The sequence below is a fragment of the Ammospiza caudacuta genome, chromosome 1, assembly GCF_027887145.1.
Source record: "Ammospiza caudacuta isolate bAmmCau1 chromosome 1, bAmmCau1.pri, whole genome shotgun sequence".
Lineage (NCBI taxonomy): Eukaryota > Metazoa > Chordata > Aves > Passeriformes > Passerellidae > Ammospiza > Ammospiza caudacuta.
The window spans coordinates 15066604-15087251 of NC_080593.1; the positions used below are offsets into that span (position 1 = coordinate 15066604).

At 39.8% G+C, this 20648-nt stretch overlaps 1 protein-coding gene across 1 annotated transcript in view; it reads left to right on the forward strand.

Moving 5' to 3' along the window:
- The window catches only part of ITGB1 (integrin subunit beta 1), a 42720-nt gene extending 24609 nt beyond the window's left edge, over positions 1-18111 (forward strand). Inside the window, exons 6-16 of the mRNA XM_058821224.1 lie at positions 75-313; positions 1519-1674; positions 2680-2775; positions 3541-3630; positions 4270-4410; positions 4530-4732; positions 5732-5970; positions 7443-7665; positions 8405-8637; positions 10714-10880; positions 17928-18111. Coding sequence (XP_058677207.1) covers positions 75-313; positions 1519-1674; positions 2680-2775; positions 3541-3630; positions 4270-4410; positions 4530-4732; positions 5732-5970; positions 7443-7665; positions 8405-8637; positions 10714-10880; positions 17928-17993 — 1853 coding nt within the window. The 3' untranslated portion in view covers positions 17994-18111. The remainder of the gene's footprint in view (positions 1-74; positions 314-1518; positions 1675-2679; positions 2776-3540; positions 3631-4269; positions 4411-4529; positions 4733-5731; positions 5971-7442; positions 7666-8404; positions 8638-10713; positions 10881-17927) is intronic.
- Positions 18112-20648: the final 2537 nt, after the last annotated feature.

Here is a 20648-nt window from a genome sequence, read left to right on the forward strand (position 1 = left end):
GAATTCTGTTGTGTGATAATAGAAATGAGACTTCCATTCTTCAACTTACAATGATTTTGTTGTTCTTGTCTTAGGCTTTGGCTCTTTTGTGGAGAAAACTGTGATGCCTTATATAAGTACAACACCAGCCAAACTCAGAAATCCTTGCACAGGGGACCAGAACTGTACAAGTCCATTTAGCTATAAAAATGTGCTCAGTCTTACCAGTGAAGGAAACAAGTTCAATGAACTTGTAGGTAAACAGCACATTTCTGGGAACTTAGATTCTCCTGAAGGCGGATTTGATGCAATAATGCAGGTTGCAGTTTGTGGGGTAAGTGTGTATTATCTTTTTTTACTATTCTATTAGATGAAATTGTTTGCATGCAGCCATAGTGTTTTATGGTGGCTGATTTTTGAATATGTCACCTCCTGTGAGCAAGACAGGGTAGGTGAGGAAGAATTCAGTGAGTGAATGAAACTGGGAAATGTGAAGGTGCCAAACAGAGGTTGTGATCACAGCACATAGGGACAAAGCTTTTAAAGTTTGCTATAGAAGAAGACTCAGGTTCTGCTTAAAAGTGTATGAGATCCTGAGGTAGCAAGTATTCTCAGATTATTTTAAAGGTCTGTAAGCTTCTTGTGGTTGCAGAAATTTGGTGTGTTGTGACTTTTACTAGTTTGTCAAAGTAGATGGAAAACTGGTTTTTTACTTACTTTTGAAGGCCTAAAGATTGCTTGTGTCTGACATTTTTTCAGACTGTTCTATGCACCTGTACCAAATGGATTTCCAAAAAAAGCAATACCCAAGTTTATTGCTCTGTTTCCATATTATTTTTGCTGTTGATCAATGGATTGAAGACTTTCTGAAATGATCTGGAGTCTTGATTTAAAAGTGCAGTGTTTATCATAAGCCTTATAGGTTTGTTTTGGTGGTGACTTAGTATATGACATTTTCTGCAGGGTCATCTTTCATTAAATTAGCTACTGCTTCAGCTCCATGGATAAATTTTTAAAATTAGAAAAGGGCAATTTATGTAATTAAACAGTTGTGGGCCAGGATGCTGATGGGCCAGTCCTCTGGCAGGCACTGTGCTGGTGCAGATCTGCACTAGGTTGGCAAAGCCTGATGGTTCTCCAGAGTGTAATGCTGGGCAGTTCAGAACTGCAGCAGTGCTGCACACCAGTGTCCTGGGCTGCCTGCTCCTGGCAGGGGAGTGGGACTGGCACTGAAGAGCCTGATTTCTAAACCCTGTCACTTTTCAGATACTCCACTGAGAACTGAGCAGGGTCTATTTCAAAAAGAATCTTTTTTGCCTTTGATGAAAAACCTGCAGCCAATATTTTGGAGCAGACATTAAATGAAATACAAGTGTTTCCAAGGTTTACATGAATTAATGTTTTCCAGGGTGACACTTCTGCAATGTGACTTCTCCTGAGTCTCTAACTTTCCATGCACTTCTGTCTCAAGTGTTGGTTCCCAATGCATTAAAATAAATTGGTACAAAGTACCAGAAATATGTTTGTGTTTTTCCCAAGGAACAAATTGGCTGGAGGAATGTTACAAGACTATTAGTGTTTTCCACGGATGCTGGTTTCCACTTTGCAGGAGATGGTAAACTTGGTGGAATTGTTCTGCCAAATGATGGGAAATGTCATCTGGAAAATAATGTGTACACAATGAGCCACTATTACGTAAGTCATTATATCATCTTCTAGGGAAATGAATATTTTATGATGCTAAAGCTCAAAAGAACTCATTGGGTCATCTGATACAGTGTCAGACCACTATGTCTTAGAAAATGTATCTGTTTACACTAAGTTATTTTAGTTAAACTAAAGCAAATGTGCAAGAATTAATCTAGCCTTAGTTGGAAAATTTCAAGAAATGGCAGCTTTCATGCTATGACTATATGTTGCTGGATTTTAACCTTTCTGATGACTAATAGTCCTGTATGCTACACTGAATCACAGAATATTCTGAGTTGGAAGGGGTGCACAAGGGTCATAGAGTCTAACTCCTAAGCTGGACTTGTATGCCCACTGGAAAACTGATGATTGTGTCATTAGTTTATCATTTCACCAGTCTTCATTTTCAGAATAGTTTACTAGTGAAAAATACTGTAAAATATCTGCTTGAATGGTTTTTTAAGACTGAAGTCTTCTCATGCAAAGTTTATGGTAAGAGTATGGTTAACATTGTCTTCGTGGTTTATTGGGAGGGAGATCAGACAAAAAATGCAAAGAGAAAAAATTACCAGATGGGGTAACCACAATAAACTTCACCAAGTTTGTGTGTTCATATATTCATAACTTGGAATGAAAATACCACAATAAAAACCTAAAATTAATTCAGTTTTATTTTATCATTTCTTTGTGAAACAGTACAAAAAGTAGTGGTTTTGAGGGACAGAGGATAATTTTCTGAGGACATTGAGATTAAGGATTTAACCTTTTGTGTGGCATGGAATGTGATAACATCCATGTGAAGGAACACCTATCTTCATGAGGCATATATGAAATCTTACCAATGCCTGTTTGTTTCCAGAGGTTGTTTTGCTTTAGAACTGTGACATGAAGAGTTAAGAGTTCTGTGTATGTTTCTAAAGATGGTTTGTATTTATGATGTCAGAGTATTTTTGATTATTTTCTAACAACATGTCTCAAATTTGAGTTTAATTTTATGCTTGACTTTTTTAGGATTATCCCTCTATTGCTCATCTGGTACAGAAACTTAGTGAGAACAATATTCAGACAATCTTTGCTGTTACTGAAGAGTTTCAGGCAGTCTATAAGGTAAAGAAATTACTCTGAAGTCATTAAAATTTACTAACCTGAAATTAAATTAATTTTGTGGAAGTAAGTGATCATGGAAGTAGTACTTTGCTACCCACATACTTTGTTATTAAGCTTTTTTTATTTCTTCAAATCAAAACTGACTCTCTGTGTAATTTCCAATAAGAAAGTGCCCCTTGTCCTAGCTACTCTTTATAGGTATGACTGAGTGGAGAACACATTTGCAGTTCTAATTTTTGTCAACCTTTTTACATCAAAATAGCTGAGGGGGGTGTGGACACTGAATCAGGGGACACACTTATGAAAGAACATATTTTGTCTCTTTTGTTCTATTTATGTATCCCATGTTTAAAATTAACTAAACTGCTGGATGTGATTGTGCAATAGGAAATGACTTTGTAAAGGACATGCATATTTTTCCTTCTTTTAACCTGTTTTTTTGGTTTTGGGGTTCTTTCTTAAACTGTATTCAAATTTTTGTTGGAAAATGATGCCTGCCTATTTTTAATGTATTCTAAGTGTGATTGAAGAGAGGTTGTGGTCAGCTTGTACAAGGCTTAGTATTCTCTTACCAAATGCAGAGTTTGTGCCAGAAAGGCTGTGTATAACCTCAAAAATTGTGTTCATCACTGGCAACACAGCTTTATTTTCTGAAGTACTTGACTAGTTAATCCACTCATGCATTATATCACCATTTTTATTGCGAATTATACTCTGTTTGTTAGTAAGACTGTACTTTTCCTTCTTTTTTGTCAATATTGAAAGGAACTGAAAAATCTGATACCAAAATCAGCAGTGGGAACATTGTCTTCAAATTCCAGCAATGTGATCCAGCTGATCATTGATGCATACAATGTAAGTTCAGATTTTATGTATTAATTTTTCTTGCTCGTAAGTTTTTCAAGCAGAGACTCTAAGGTGGATTAGTTAGTGTTCTACACTGTAAATACACTCCATTGCTGTAAAACCATACTAAACATTAAACCTCTGTGGCAGCAAGAGATTAGATGAGTAAAAAGATGCACTCTTAAAGTCATTTAAAATGGCATTACAAGGAAAACTTATCATCAACGTTTTCCCTTTCAGAAAATAAAATTCATAGCCAAATCCTACACTGTTTCTTCAGCTTCTTCACTTTTACCTTCCTTCCAATTGTTAGCAAAAGAGGCCATTTTGCTGGGTTTGGCCCCACAATATTTTCTTCATTGCTGCATTGTGTGTAAATGAGGCTCACTTCTCCTGTGGAGGATGTGGGATAAACGAGTGCCTGGGGGAACCTGTCCTGACCTTGTAACAAGCTCAGACATGGGAAGGAGTCACCGCAGAGTGACTTTGGGCAGCCCTGGGCTGGTGTTTCTCAGCACATTGGAACTTAAATAATTCCAGTGTGCCTCTGGGGTTGGTGCTTAGACTGGGCATAGTTGTATAATGTCTGCTCTTCAACAGAACACTTCTGCAATTCAGTTTGAAGTTAGGTAATAACTGCTGTTTCAGTCCCTTTCTTCAGAGGTTATCCTGGAAAATACTAAGCTACCAAAAGGAGTGACAATCAGTTACAAGTCTTTCTGCAAGAATGGAGTGAATGACACACAAGAAGATGGAAGGAAGTGTTCTAACATTTCAATTGGAGATGAGGTAACTCAGAGCAGTGCTGCTGCTCAAATACAAAATGCATTTAAAATGCCCAACACAGCATTTCTTTTAAATAGTACAGACAAAACTCCTTGTAGTAACATGACACTCCTTTTTTTTAGGTTAGATTCGAGATTAATATAACAGCTAATGAATGTCCAAAGAAAGAACAAAATGAAACAATTAAAATTAAACCCCTGGGATTCACTGAAGAAGTTGAAATTAATCTTCAGTTCATCTGTGAGTGTCAGTGTCAGAGTGAAGGAGAACCTAATAGTCCAGCCTGCCATGCAGGAAATGGAACATTTGAATGTGGTGCCTGCAGGTAAATAAATACACATTTTCTTTATTTTGCAAAAGAGAAATACGAGCAAGATCTTTGTTTCCTTAATTAGGGTTTACTTGAGTTCACTAATTTTATTTTTTTTTAAAGAACAAGAATTGCTGTTAGAGCCCTGTTTCTTTTAGGATACTCTGAAATACTGCCATATCTCTGCAAATAATCCCTATGCTTAAATATTGATCATTAGATCAGCATTGTTTTATGAGTCAGAATTCAAATTTGGCCTTGTGTCAGTACTTTAAAGGATACAGATCAGTTTTTGGTGTTCCTTTTTAAAATCAAGAGAACAGATTTTCCCATCTATGTGTGGAAGAACTTCTTGTACTTGGTGTCACTGTCACTGGTGTCCACTTGGTTTCACATGGGTGAGAACAGGCCTGTGGGTAAGCACAGACTTTTGTTTTGTAAATGCAGCAGTTTCCCAATGATCTGTTGTCTCTGATGGACACCATGTATCAGTCTGTTGATCACTGATGGGAACAAGAGCAACCTCCATTTGCTCATCTGTATCTTACCCTTGATGATGAGAAGTGCTGATCCCTGAAGTTCTCAGTTTGGCAGCTCTGAAGATCATCTACTCTCCTTCTTAATTGATGTTCATAAGAGCCTTTTCATTGAAATACCACAGCAGCTACAGGGAACAGTTGTTGTCACTTGAGAAATAATTACTGTTCTGTCACATGAGAGAGGGATTAATAATGATTATGTGACAGTTTAGTTAGAGGGAGTGACACATAGTCTCTCACCTCGAATATCAGATAAGATAATCAGCATAAAAGCAGCTTAGTCCAGTTTGCTCCACTGCCTTCAAGAACTGGTACATAGGTGTCTGCTGGAAACCTCATTTGAAGATTAAGTTGGAATATCCCTTGAGAGAGTAATCACTTTTAGTGCTGTTCTTTGTGCTATTCTTGTGGTCTTTTTTTTTTTTTTGTGTCTTTCCATGAAGGTTACGTTTTCAGCCATGCTCTTACCTTGCAGATGTAATGAAGGACGAATCGGAAGACTATGTGAATGTAGCACAGATGAAGTAAATAGTGAGGATATGGATGCTTACTGCAGGAGGGAGAACAGCACAGAAATCTGCAGTAACAATGGAGAATGCATTTGTGGACAATGTGTGTGCAAGAAAAGGGAGAACACCAATGAGGTGTATTCTGGCAAATACTGTGAATGTGACAACTTCAACTGTGATCGATCAAATGGTTTAATCTGTGGAGGTGAGAGATGCTTCAGCTTTCTGCAAGCAAAGCTGATCAGCAGTTCACAAGTCTGTCTTCTCTTCTCTACCCAGCAGAGTAGGCATACTTAGCTAAAAGATCAAAGCCACTTGATAGCAGAGATGAGGATATTCACAGATTTAGTGATTACAAACACTTGTCTGTTAATAAAAGAGCTCTCTGAACATGTAGTCTGTTAATGCACATCTCACCTTCCTTCAATCACAGCTCCAAGAAGGGTGTAAAGTGAACTTGACTCCTGCTGTTTATTACAGAATTACTCTCAGGTATTTCAGTAAAGAAGGCTGACAGCTGTCCTGAGATTGTAATGTTGTACTGGCTCAGTGTAAGCACTGTGTCAATAGAAAAAGAGAATGGCGTCAGCTTACTTGTAATAGTGAGTGCTTGACTTTGGTGCTTGACAGGATACCAGTGAACTGCTTGACACTGTTCTGAAAGGTAAGTGAAGACCAGAATGTGCAAGATCCAGAAAAACACTTTAAGCACTTCAAGCAAGACTTTGATGATAGTTAATTCCTGAAATCAAAAGCAATTTAAAAAGCCATTCAGCAGCCAGTATCTAAATTATTTTGCTGTTTTGCTCGTGGAAGTATCTGGTAGGAGCATAACTCAGCACTACCTCAGTGTTATCTGTGCTGCAAAAATAAAACAGAGAAGCCAGTAAGCTCTAACTGAGTGATGAGAATACCTCATTTGTCTGATTTGCTCAGAATCCACTATTGCTCTGCAAAGGATGGGAGCAGTGGTGGTGATGTTCCAGAATACACGGTGACAGGAAAGTCTTGACTGAAACACTTCATTCATTGGACAGTGAGGGGTGTAGCCAAAGACCTTTCCTTGTCATTCAGATCACTATAAAGGCATCTTGTTGCTTGTGCAGAGAGTGTAAGGAGCATGAAGTTGGGTTGGGTGTGTGAGGTCAGAAGTAGAGCAGCTGAACATTGGTGTACTGTGGAGCCAAAGCTGTTTCATTTTTCTCTGTTTTGAATACTCTGTTAGTGCACTCCTTTAAGTCTTGCTTTATACGTTTGTATAGTGATAGATATGAAGACAGGAGCATGGAATTTATCTGTAGTGGTCTACATCCATCCATATTTTCATATAGCAGTCAGTGCATGCCAGATTGTGAACTGAAGCAGTGCTGTCATGCTTCTCCACCCAGGGGATATGGTCATCACATTATACTATTCTTGATCTGATACTCCTCCATCTTGTTATATTGTTTATGAAAAGAAATCCAGATGTATGGGAGAATGGGAAAAGGGGACAAATGCCTGCAAGTTGTCTTTCAAGGAGCTAAAATTTATTTTGTACCTCTTAATTCATTCTTCATTGTCTCGCCATGGTTTCTTTTTCTTTTATGTACCCTGAGGTGGTGAACATTTATTTCTCACAGTCACAGATGTTTCTGTATTAGACTTGATCTCATTGCAATACCTTTCACTGCACAGGAAATGGAATCTGCAAGTGCAGAGTGTGCGAGTGTTTCCCCAACTTCACTGGCAGCGCCTGCGATTGTTCCTTGGATACTACACCGTGTATGGCATCAAATGGGCAGATTTGCAATGGGAGAGGAACCTGTGAATGTGGCACCTGTAACTGTACAGATCCCAAATTCCAAGGCCCCACCTGTGAAATGTGTCAGACTTGCCTCGGTGTCTGTGCAGAGCACAAGTATGTACCCAGAAAACCAAGTCCCAGCTTCTGTGTGTTTTGAGTTTGTGATATGTGAGGATTTTTAAAACAAAGCTTTTGATAGTTAAAATTTCAGCTTTTTACTTAAATGAAATACTGAAATTACTAACTTGACAGTCAATAACTAAACCTAGACCTGTGTAAGCCAGTGAAATTTGCATCCTTCCCTTTGGAAATCGAGGTTTTTAGAAACCTAGCATTTTCTGCATGAAAACTTTGAAATATGTTTAGGATTAGTGGCTAAGAGGATTCCTGTGCGACTCACTTTGTGCTGAGAAAAAAACTTGGTATTTTTAGTAAAAACATCCTGTTCAATTGCATTTTTCAATGAATTATTCAGTGATACCCCACTGTAATGCCCATCACTGAGTTTGTTCTTTTTAACCTGTGTGTGTTCCACTCTGTTCTTACAGTGCCTTCTCTGAGAGTATTCATTTCCCAGGTAGAGGTGTTGAAAAACTTTGGGGTTTTTTCTCTCCTTCAAACCTGTAGGACATTCAGGGAAAGAGGATCTTATGAAAAGGACTTTTGTTAATCTCAAGGTGTATAAATTTTTTGACTGGTACAACTTTATTTTTTTCCTAACCTTTATGGCAAAGTGGTTGGGGTTTTTTGGGCTTTTTGCCCTGTGTTTTCTCCATAACATTTCTTGAGATTAAATGCTAGAAATCTTCCATGCACACATTCAGAAGCACTTTTCTGTTTTGTTCTTGCCCAGGGACTGTGTTCAGTGCAGAGCTTTTGACAAGGGCGAGAAGAAGGAGACGTGTTCACAGGAGTGCATGCACTTCAACATGACGCGCGTGGAGAGCCGCGACAAGCTGCCGCAGCCCGGCCAGCCCGACCCCCTGTCCCACTGCAAAGAGAAGGACGTGGATGACTGCTGGTTCTACTTCACTTACTCTGTCAACTCCAATGGTGAAGCCAATGTCCACGTGGTGGAGACCCCAGGTAGGATCATGATGTTCCTCCTTTGTTGTTGATTTGTGCAGTTGTTGGCTGCCTCTGGTTGGTTTGGGTGAGTTAAATGCATTCAGAAACGAGTGCCTGTCACCTGAGTGACAGTTGTGCATGTCCAAGTGGAAAAAAAAGTAGAAAAAAAGTTTAGAAAAACATGTGTTTCCTTAGATCTAGATTTTTCAAACCCTTGGGCTGATAGAAACAGATTCTTTTTTTTTTTAAACAAAAGGTAAATCAGATATGCATATTTGTTGAAACATTTCCTGTTTGCACTTGATGTACTCTGACTTACTTTATCTCCCCTGTAGCAAGTCCTATTTAGATAAATTGGATAATTTTTTTAACTATGCTTCTGTCATAAACAATGGTGTCTATGGGGTTTTGTTCCTTCTTTTCTTTTCCTTTTCTTGATAATTTGGGATCAGTCTGCATGAAATTGTGTACTATGCTGCAAACTGCTTGAATTTTTTTATGCTGAGAACCTTTGCTTTTACTTGACTGTGGTGCCTTCAGTAATAGATCCCAAAATAATTTTGTTTAGTTAATCCCTAATAGATCAATCTTATGATAGGAAAAAAAACGTGAGACCAATTCTATAGCTCCATCAGTAATTTATCTTTTCTTTACCAAGAGTATTGTTAGTTTGAATCACTGGATATTGCATCTAACAGTGCAGAATTTATGGTTCTGTACATTAGCAGTTTGCTGATTTTTAAAAGCCTGATAGAAAATGCACACCTTAGAGATTTAGTGCTGCATTATATTCTTTAAGCATTTTCAGAATTTATCATTTTGATGATCATGACTTAACACAGTCCAGTGACTAGCAGCTCTTAGAAATAAATACTTCTTCAATTCAGAATGTTTTAAATTCTCTACAAAAGTAGTCCACAGTATAGAGGAGGAACTTGAGCTCTCTCTCCTAGGACAAGCTGTATATGCCCTATGCTTTTGGGGCCTGACCTTTTCATGTACACGAGGAGGCACCTTAATTTGTGCCATACAAGTGCTGAAGGAACAAGCTCTGGCCAGTAGAGCTGTGTTCTGTGGAGCAGACACTTGTTCCTTACTGGCTCCCAAGGAATTCCTGTTGTGTCCCTTCCCACTTTCCCTGACTCTTGCAGAGGCAGCTATGAAGACAGGGAGTGTGGGGGAAGCTGTGTTCTATCCACAGTTGTTCTGTTGCACAGGACTTGCATTCATTTGCTTCTGACTCCTTCAGTCTGTGCACTCAGCTCTGCAAAAGCCTTTCTTCAGTTTGTGATTATTGGGAATTTTACGTTAATAGTGGAGTTGGATTTTAATTTGGAGGATTATTATTTCTGTGTCAGCCACTTTAAATCACCTTGCACCTCATCACAGTCTACAGCTTCCTCATGAGGGGAAGAGGAGGGGCACACACTGATCTCTGTGGTGACCATGGCAGGACCCAAGGGAATGGCCTGAGGTTGTGTCAGGGAAGGTTCAGGCTGGATATTAGAAAAGGTTCCTCACCCAGAGGGTGGTTGGGCACTGGAGCAGGCTCACCAGGGAAGTGGTCACAGCACCGAGCCTGCCAGAGCTCAAGAAGTGTTTGCACAATGTTCTCAGGCACAGGGTGTGACCCTTGGGACATCCCTGTGCAGGGAAGGAGTTGGACTCAATGATCCTTGTGGGTCCCTTCCAACTCGGGGTATTCTGTTTCTGTGCGTGGGGCCTGTTCTGCTGGTTGGCATTTGTGCTGCCACAGCTTTGACTTGGAGCTCTTGCATGTTTAAATACAGTTGCTAGTTATTTTACTCTTAATATTGTAAATAATTAGCTTAAGGGGTAAGCAGTGTATAGACTTTATCTTCAGAACAGGTTGTTCTGTTGCTAAGATCAAACACAAATTAGAAGGATAAAAATAAGCTGGAATGTTACAGGATGTACATATTCCAAAAATTCTGTTATTTGAAAGAAAAGTAGTATTGGCATATCTGATATTTAAAATATTGGCTTCAGTACAAAATCAAAGATTAACAGCTTCTGGATATACATTACCTTTACCATTTTGGAAAATCATGTTTCCCTTGCTTTGTTCCCCAGAGTGCCCCAGTGGTCCTGACATCATTCCCATTGTAGCTGGTGTGGTTGCTGGAATTGTTCTTATTGGACTTGCATTATTATTGATTTGGAAACTACTAATGATCATTCATGACAGAAGAGAATTTGCTAAATTTGAAAAGGAGAAGATGAATGCCAAGTGGGATACGGTGAGTCAAGAAGCTTTTCTATGCACAAAAGCTACAATAGTGGAGGAAAAATAGAAGATTTTTGTTCATGTGCTTTAAAGTGTTTCAGATTATAACCAGTCCTCTTGGAGAGGTGTTTCTTGAGGCAGAAAAGAGAGTAGTTGCTCAGGTTTAAATAACATTTCAGAGAGGAAATGTGATGGTGACAGAACAGTTCAGCTTTGCAGTTCTATCACACTTTACAGCCTATGATTAAAACGTTTATTACAAAGATGAGTCACTTCTGTAGAAAGCGAAGAAGAAAATTTTGCACTGAGTGAGGAAATCTTGTAAATGCTCACACAGGGTTAGTTGGGAGACTTCCATAAAGTTGCAGAATCATGGCTGGTACTGGTTTGTTGAAATCTCCCCAGCTCTTTGTCAGCAGAGAAATGTGCAAGGAAAGCAAGCCTGTGGTCTATGGCTTCCACAGGCTACGGAGTCGCTGCCTCTGGGCAGGGTCAGGAGTCTCTAATCAAGAGCCCCTTCACCACAGTTCTCTAGAAGTCAACACCCCCATGGGCTTGATAAGAAAATATCTTTTTAAAAAATTGTCCTAGGAAGCCTTTTGGTTTTATTTAAGAAAATTGATTATTCTCACACTGGGGAAAAAATTACTAACATTTTATTTTATATATAGCATGATTCTTTTTCAGTGATATTTGAGAATGTTGCTTTTTTTTTTCCTGTTGAATTATTCGACATTGACCATTTCTTTTACTTCAGCAAGAAAATCCAATATACAAGAGCCCTATTAACAATTTCAAGAATCCAAACTATGGACGTAAAGCTGGTCTCTAAGTCTCAGTTTGTATCTCCTTTCATTTTCTTTCCTTTTTTCCCCCTTTGCATGTACTTCATACTCACTGTGTGTCACAGTCTGTTAATCACAGTTTGAGTCTTGCTCAGTGTATCTTACTTCTGCTTTGATTGTGGGGCTTTCAAGAATGCAGCTTGAAAATTTTTAACTGGTTTTGACAGTGAGATTGCTTACTAATACTGCCAGTACTGGCTTAAACTATACTACAAGTGATTCTTAATTTTTTCTAGATGTGTGGATACATAATAGAGCAGCTCCTAGGATTGAAGAATATTTTTGGATTGTAGAGAGACACACAGGGGATGCTTTGTCTTGTAGTTCTTCAAATCAGCAGTCAGTTCGCTTAAAATCAATATTTTTGCTAAGCTAGATTAGATACTCCTAAAATATCCCAGCCTATAAATATCCCTGTTTTTATTGGAATACCTCTGTGAACATGCAGAGTAGCATTACTTTTTTCTGTCAACTGCTTTGACTTATTAACCTAGTGTAGATGTAGTCTGTAATTAAGGTATGAAATGCATATACTCTACTAATTTTATAATTAAATATGCACCTTATTTTTTTCATCCTTATTTCTATTGAAACTGGCAATATCACAGTCCTTGTAACCTAGCCAGCTTTAGGGTGTCCATAGATATGGAACATTAATAGGACAGGAGGAAATATTCTTGTCCCCTCTAGATGCATTTTTCACTCAGTTTCTACTCCCTCCTAAACTCAGCCTGAGCACCTCATTTGGTTGGAGCTGCTGAGTTCAGTCCTCTTCACACCCAACACCCCAGAGTAACAGCAGTGTCCAGGAGAGGAAGTCAGGGAAGCACAAGGGATGAGCTGATGCCTTCTGCAGACTCAGACTGCCCTTCCATGAGTGCTGGAGGTGTTCTCCTCCCTGGGACCCCCAGCTGCTGGGGAAGGAGGGAGAGGGAGGCTGACATGGGGAATGGATGTCAGAAGAGCACTAAGAGAAAGTAATGCAGAGATGAGACTAGAGGGAGGGGAATTAAGAAGCTGTGAAGGCAGCACATCCATTAAACATCAACGGAGTTTTTCAGAAGCCAGTGGAAGGGAAGGATCCATTGTCTCTAATTTTATACTGCCTGCTGTCTCCCTTTTTCAGTGTTGCATTCAAAAGTTTTTTGTAAAGGAAAAATAAGGGGAGAAAGCAGAAACTGAGAATATTTAAGCTCTTACTGTGACAACAGTTCCAAATACTTTGTGTAGCATTCCAAGCCCTTCCTGATGAATACTTTCCTTTTCTCTTCACAATCATTTCACTTTGCAGTGTGTCTAAAATGGATTGTAAACAACACATTCCTTTTGCCTGCTACATCAACCACATTCACCTCCCTTTCATTTTTCTTCCCAGAGCCAATTATTCTGGGGAGGAGATTGAGTTTTTGGTCCTTTCTAACACTTCACATACTCCATCTGGTTAAGTCTCTGTTACCTGTTCTTCTGCCATTCTCTTAATTGTGTACTTTCTGTTGCATGCAGGACAAGCACCTAACAACCCATACGGTGTGTAACTTCCATTCTGTGCTCTTGTTCTCTACCCTGTGACTCTTCAGGATGTAATGTTTGGTGCTGCCATTTCTCCTCAAAATGTATTTCCTGCCAAAAGCTTTTCTCTGGTGTAAATGGAGAGATTGATTTCTGCCTTTTTGGCTCGCTCAGATACAAAGGTTAAAAGTGTGAAAAGGGTGTGCTTTGGGTTTTTTAAACATGACTTTGTAATTGTTGATACTCATAGAAATATTAGAAGTCTGGGGAGAGAGGGAGGTGGGTTTATTCTTATGGAACACCGGAAAGGAGGAAGTCAGAATTGTCAAAGTAGGTGAGCCATGAGATGTAAAACAAGGTCCTGCTTTTCCCTATAGATAGATTTTCTGGTGGTCTTAGATTATTGCCATAGCCTCTCATTTAGATGAAGAGTTGCTTTATAATATCAAGGCAGGAAAGTCATCTGAAATCCCATTATATGAAAATCACACTGTAGTAGATTCCCTCCAGGTGTGTGCATCCACAAATTAACTTTGTGCAGTTTGTGTGACCCTTCCCCTGTCCCACAGCCATCATCCACACACGGGCTGGGGCTGTGTGGTGAGGGAACTGCAGCACCTGGAGTTTGCCATGGACCAGGTACTCAGGTATTTCCCTGGTGCTGCTCCATGGTGGTGCAGATGATGCCACAGCATCCCAGTGCTCAATGCTCAAACAGCTGGGTTTGCCCAGGTTCTACCCCAACCAGCCATAAAAAGCTTTGGTGCAATCATGCTTGTAACAAGTCTAAGGATAAATTTCTTCTGGACTAAAAAGCTGTGCTACAAATTTAAAACACGGAGCTGCTATCTGTAGTGAATGCCATTACCACTCCTGCATGGGGATAGATTGTGCATAGCAAAGCATCTTCAGAAAGATTCCAAATTCAGTCATCTTGAATTTCACAAGTGATAAACACATTTGTATTAGACATAAATAATAAAATATGGGAAATTTAAGAAATTTAGGTCTCTAGTAATTTGGTTAGCCTTATTAGCAGCTACTAGTTAAAATAAAATAAAAAAAAAAAAAAAAAAACCAGTTCAAAGCGCTCAAAGTCGCAGAGACTTGTCCTTCTCCTGAGTTGGGTTTTATGCCTGTGACTTGCCTTGCTGCTGAATGATGGAGGTGCTCTAGGTGTGGGAGCAGAGATACCGTGTTTTCAGTCCCTTTCCTGTGAGTTGTTGTGTTCAGTGAGCGCTGGTTTGTGGCCCAGGGATGGAGGGATGGACGGACGAACGGGCGGATGGACGGAGGGATGGACAGATGGACGGATGGGGCTGGCGGCGCCCTCTGGCGGCCGCCCGGGCACGGAGCCGGCCCCGCGCTCCTGGGAAGCAGCGCTGGGACAGCGGCGGGGGCTGGAGCAGTCACAGGCAGCTCTTGAACAGCGTGTGCATGAGCTTTAACTCCTTTTCTTACAGTGACTTAGGTCTTAAACCCACCATGGAGGTAATTCAGTGGCTGTTGGAACACTGAGCCCCTGCAGCAAAAGGAATAAGAAGGTTAATTGAACACAGAACTATTCTGTGTGATAGTTTCATCTTTATGTAACACTGGACTGAACTGTTGTCCTTTGATCACTCCAGTCTTTTAAAGACTTTTTAAAAGTACCTCCATCTTTATTTTGCTCAGTATTTCGCTGAGTCTTGTATGTGGTTACTGTTTGTTAGTTTTAATTTTGGTTTAAGTGTGCATGGAGTTTTCATTTGTAGGGGTATGTGGCAAATGTGTTTTCCCTAACTCTGCATGCTTAAACCAGTGTATTCTCTGCAGTGCCATGAAGAAAAGGGAGCATTCCAAATCATACTATTAGTCTAAGACGTCAAGTTTGGAATCCCATGTTTTAGTGGCCAATGAAAAGACTGGAATGCTTCTAATGCTTCTGAAAATATATACTCTCTGCCAGCTGTGAGAGGCCCTGAGTGAGGGGAGCATCATGTTGGATTAGTGGATATTTATTTTAATGAAGAGCTGTCTGCAGGAGACCCTGCTAAGGCAGGCCCAAGGCAGAGTGGTTGTGGTGGCTGGAGCAGCCAGGGCTTCACCAGAAGAGAGCAGGGAAGGAACCTGCAGGTCCATCAGGTGCCTGTGTTGCAGTTGTAGGCAGTAGAGCCTCAGGAGCCATTTAGCTGATCAAATGTCAGGTTGGGTTAAGCTGAAGAGTTGTGAATATTGACTAAATCTCCATTATTTGTAATGGGAACTGAGACACTGACCTGACATGGGGAGACAGCCAGTCGAGTGCTTTATCCAGTGACCTAAATCCCACTGTGTGCTTCTGAGAAGTGCAAGTACAAGGGGAGGCAGGACAGAGTTTCAATATCCTTAAAGGGCTTATGCTAAATCAACAGCATGAGAACTTCAATTCTGACTTCTCTTCAAAAAGCAGTGTAGTAGAAAACTTGCAATCTTGCTATTCAAATTGTATGTTAAGCCTGATTTCAGGTTCAAATTAGTTCTATGAGTAGCACCTAGCAAATTTTGAAGTTATAGTCCTTACCTTTAGACCCATTCCTAGGCTATCTGGTAGAATTTATCTCTCTTTTAGAAATTAAAAGATGTGAGTGTATAGCCCCTGTATGTGCTGGGGGGAGTCTGTTCTGTAAAATGTTGGAGGCTAAGCATTACACACAGCACAACTATTACATAACACCTTGCCATGGAGGAGCTGCACAATAACTTCTACTATGATACAGCCTCTCATGCTTACAGACTTCCTCTGCATCATAAACTTTATTGGTTTATATTTGTATTTTTAAGAATTCTCTGTTAAAACTTGTCAAGGAAATAAGCAATGTACATTGCCAAGAACTTTGAGGCATAAAGAGATACTTCAGTACCAGATTAAATCCCTCATCCCTACGTGTTTTTCCCGTTTTGTTTGCATGTTACTATTGCAAACCTTTTGCTAAAAATATTAGGGAAGGTCATAATTTTGCATTGATTAATTAGTCTGTGTGAGAACTGGTGACATCACATGATTGTCCATGATTTAAAATTGAAACAACCCCAACCAAATGTTGCTCCTCATCCCTTCCCAGACCAGTAGGTGAAACACTTCTAATCTAGACAGCATTTGCCTGGGAGCTGATAGAAGGGGGAAAGGACTTTTGCTGTTCCACTGTATTTGTGAAGCACAGCCAGCACTGAACACCCCGCTCCTCCTTCAGGTGACACCTCTGCCCAGGTGACATTGAGTCAGATCTTGAGAAGACTGAACAGAGAGCTTTGACTTCCATTGTCTGGCAGTCCAGGCTCTGGCTGGACAGGTCTCTTGGATCTAGGCAAGATTGGATGTGCCTTCTTGCTCTTTGCATGCTAGAGAAGCTGGCTGTGGGGAAAAAAACCCTTTTTCTGTGAAAGGAACCATGAGAGCAGCTGCAGCCTCTGGTGTTGGGGTAGAGCAGTTACTCATCCTGTGCTGGGCCTTGCAAACAGAAGGCAGCAAACTTCCCAGGCGCCATGATGAAAAAATTTCACACCAAGTGAGGTTCTTGCTTGCCTTTGGCACATTCTGTGGTATTCCAAGCTGTTTTTCCAGGTTTATGACCCTGAAAAATAGACACCTGGTGTTTGTGCATCGTTTAATTGAGTGTAGGAAAAATTGGTTTAACCTGAAATATTGTAAATGGAGTTGAGTCAGTCTGGTTGTACAGCCCATCTCAGATTGGGGTGGGGAGCTCTGGAGGGACAGAGATTCCCTCACTGTGCTGCAGGGCAGATCCAGCCCTGGCCAGGCAGCACTGGAGCTCACATCCTCGCTGAGCTCAGTTTTCTCAGGAGGCAGCTGTGTGTGCACAGAGAGCTCCATGCTGGCACACAGCATTCACTCAGGCTGAGGTTCAGGCTGCAGCTCCAGGCCCTTCTAGCACTGGTCCTTTCTCCTGTGAAGATTTATTTGTTAATTTTGAGTTCATCTGAGGTGTGCAAGGATGTCATAAGTGAAGTAAGATGTGCTGAGATAGAAGGAAACCTGGGGGAAAAGGAAGCTTAAAATAAGCTTCATTTAGGGGGTTTTAAATCTCATCAAGAGAGATGTAAGCAATTGTTCTGTAGGCTTGCCTCATATCAGTAGAAATAATTGTTTTATTACAGCATCTGCACCAGTGCAGAAGTTTCTTTGTTTTATCTGTACATTTTCCTCTTAAGGGGGTTGGGGAGATCTGCAGGAATAAAATGAGAATGACAAGTACTGAATGTTCACTGTAAATATTGACTGTGTATTAGCAAAATACTAGCAGTCTTTCCAAGTTGTTTCTAGAATTCAATTACAATGTAAGATAAGCTGTTTAAATGTTTATTATAGCAGAATGTGGCCTGTGGTCAGTCCTGGTGTCAAACATTGGTGTTTATAATTCTGTTCTTCTCTATAAAATGCCCTGGGCTGCAAGCCCTGGGTGATGCCTCAGCCCTGAGGTTCAGCTGCCTCCAAGGAATTCTGTGGTGCAAATGGAACAGGATCCTGCTAACCCTTTGCTTTATTTATTAGCTGTGCATGCCTTTGTTCAAGTTACTAGAAGGAAAACTAGTTTGACTTAAGCTGTTTGTGTATACAAGCAAAGCATTAATGGGTAGTTTTTTATGCTGATTTTTATGCTTCTTGCAAACACAGATCTTTTTTCATATCTTTAAATGTTAATATAATTTTTTTTTTCTTTTTCTAGGGTGAAAATCCTATTTACAAGAGTGCAGTGACGACTGTGGTCAATCCTAAATATGAGGGAAAATGAACACTGCTTGTATAACTTCACAACACTGTATGCAGTATAGCAACTTTTGTAGTCACAATAAGATAGATTTAGGGCAAGCTGCAGTGATTTTACTAATGAATTACATACAGGTTTGTTTTCCTGTGTGAAAATAGACCTTATGTAAATTTTTTTTTTTTCTTTAATTTTTTTTTTTTTTTTTTTTTTTTTTTTTGCAAATAAGAGTAATTGGTGCCAGAGGTGGGACAAAAAAAAAACTTGAGACTGTGTAGCCTAGTCAGCCCAGGTCACATGGTGCCTTTTTGACCTTTCCCATTCCCGTGTTGTGAATCCAGGTCTTGTGCAGGGCATGGTGCTGCATGGCAGGACTGGGAGGGAAGGGGTTAAAGCAATCAGCATGAGGGCTCTGCCTAGCCATTTAGTATTAAACTTTTTAGCTTTACAGGGAAATCAGGGCTTGAGTTTGCAGATGTAATTAAACTCATGTAGCATGGAGCTGGTGGTTAATTGGTCTTTGACTTGCTAGATGAATGATTAAGTGTTTGGTAAGTTGAGTAAGCTGGAGGGGAGCAGTGTACAAGACTGAAAAGTGTGTGCATACTTATCTTTGATTTTCAAGTTGCATATTGCCAGGTTATGGTTAAAATGAAAAGTTTTGAGAAGAATGTTAAGAAGGAAAAAATAGCTTTAAAACACGTGCCATTACTGAAGAAGTTGCTGACTGGTAACTTACTTAGTTTTTCTTTGTAAATTCAAGCCCTGGGTGGCAGTATCATGAAGTACCTTACCAAGACATCCTCAGATCACCTAAGGGCCTTAGTGAAGCTGTGTCTTTATTCTGTAATGTTTCTTTGCTTTCAAGCCTGGTGCTTTGTCACCTTCTAATCTTTTTAACGTATTCGGTTGCCATTATTTTTGTAATATTTTTGTATCAACACAGGCTTTTTTTCCTTTTTTTTTTTTTTTTGAGCAGTCTTAGCTGTAAATTTGCCTCTACCCTGTAGCTAAGATTGCATAGTTTGTCATGTGAACAGTCACACATCATTCTTGGCATGTGCCATGTATATTTGCCTTTGCAAGACCATTCAAACTGCATCATAGTCATATTCTTGTTTTAAGTGCCTTTTTATTTTAACAGATGTTCACTTTTTACAGTGCTATTACTGAAGTTATTTATTAAATAAAAATACCTTAAAATACTTGATCTCGTCTCTTTATCTTGTAGAAGTTGTTACTATTCAAAAAACCGGAGCATTGCATCTCTGCAAGGTAGTAATTGTAATAATACCAAATATGCCCTGAAAGGAGTTAATGTCACACAGGAAGCTGACCTTTAGGAACACTGACCCCTATGCAGTATTACCAGTGCTGTCAAATTAGGCCAATATTTAATTACATGTGCATTAACCTGTCCACTCATTATATTACATGTTCTCCAGTTTCCTTAACAAGTCTGGTTTCTAAATGCTTTTGTGGATTGATAGGCTGCTTTCCCACAGAGATGCTGAAGGCTTTGAATTTAAGTGGCCCATTAAAAGAGCTTTTCTAAACCCTTGTCTGAACTGGGTTTCCAGCAGAGGCTTCCAGGCAGATGGATGCTGCTTAATATCTCCAAGTGAGCAGTTCTTAAATGAGAGAGAGCAGCTGCCACCCTACAGGATCAGATTCAAGATAAGGGTCACAGATTGTGGGATTTGCTTTAACCAGGATTTTGGATGATGCAGCTAAGAGAGAAGATGTAGTTCAAATAGGATAAAATCTGGATGCTGGGAGCCAGGAGTAGTTGTGAATCCTCCTTGGTTTGTAAGCAGTGTCCTCAGGTACTTACCTGAATTCTGCCAGTGGACAGAGCAGTGAACTCCTACAGTCAGTAGCAGTGCATCAACCCAGAAGACTGATCCCACACAAGCCACATGTAAGGTCCCAGCAGTTTCTCTGTTTTAAAATAATTACAGTTATTATACCCATAGTCTCACTATCCTTAATCCATCCATCTCCTCAACTCCTGTCTAGTAACTAAAGAGCTAAGCTAGAATTGTGTTATGGCAGTTGTAATCATCAGAGTTTCTTACCCTGGATAGAAACTAAAGACAAAAATACAAGTCAGCTAAAGAAAATAATTCTCTGCAATCATGTGGTTCATTGATTAACTAATTTTGCAATGGTATGTTGAGCCTCCTACCTTAGAATTGCCTCTAAGTCTGCTTGGAAAGTAGCCTTAGCACAGCCTTGAGCACCTACACATGAGGAATCTGGACTGATAAATTGATGCTCTGGGGATGCTGATGGGTTTGTTCCTTTTCTGCAAAAGCTACAATACGTTTTCTTTCCCATAACAAATAAAAATGCATTCTCAGAGGAACATAGAATGCAAGTAGGATAAAAAGGCGAAGCTTTTAGTTAAGTAAAGTACTGATGAAGTAGAGATGGTGAATATGTTCTAGCTACACACTTCTCTTTAGAGGGTGTTTTTGAAGCACTTCTGATTTTCTTTTTGAAAAGTCAGTTGCTGCCAAAGCATTTATCTAACAGAAAGAAAATATTTATTAGCAGCTGTGAATACAACTATCAGACACAGATTGCTGCAATGTAACTCCAGTGAATGTTCATTAATTATAATAAATACATTAACCCCATCTCAATAAAATGGATAAATTTCACATAGAAAAAAACCAC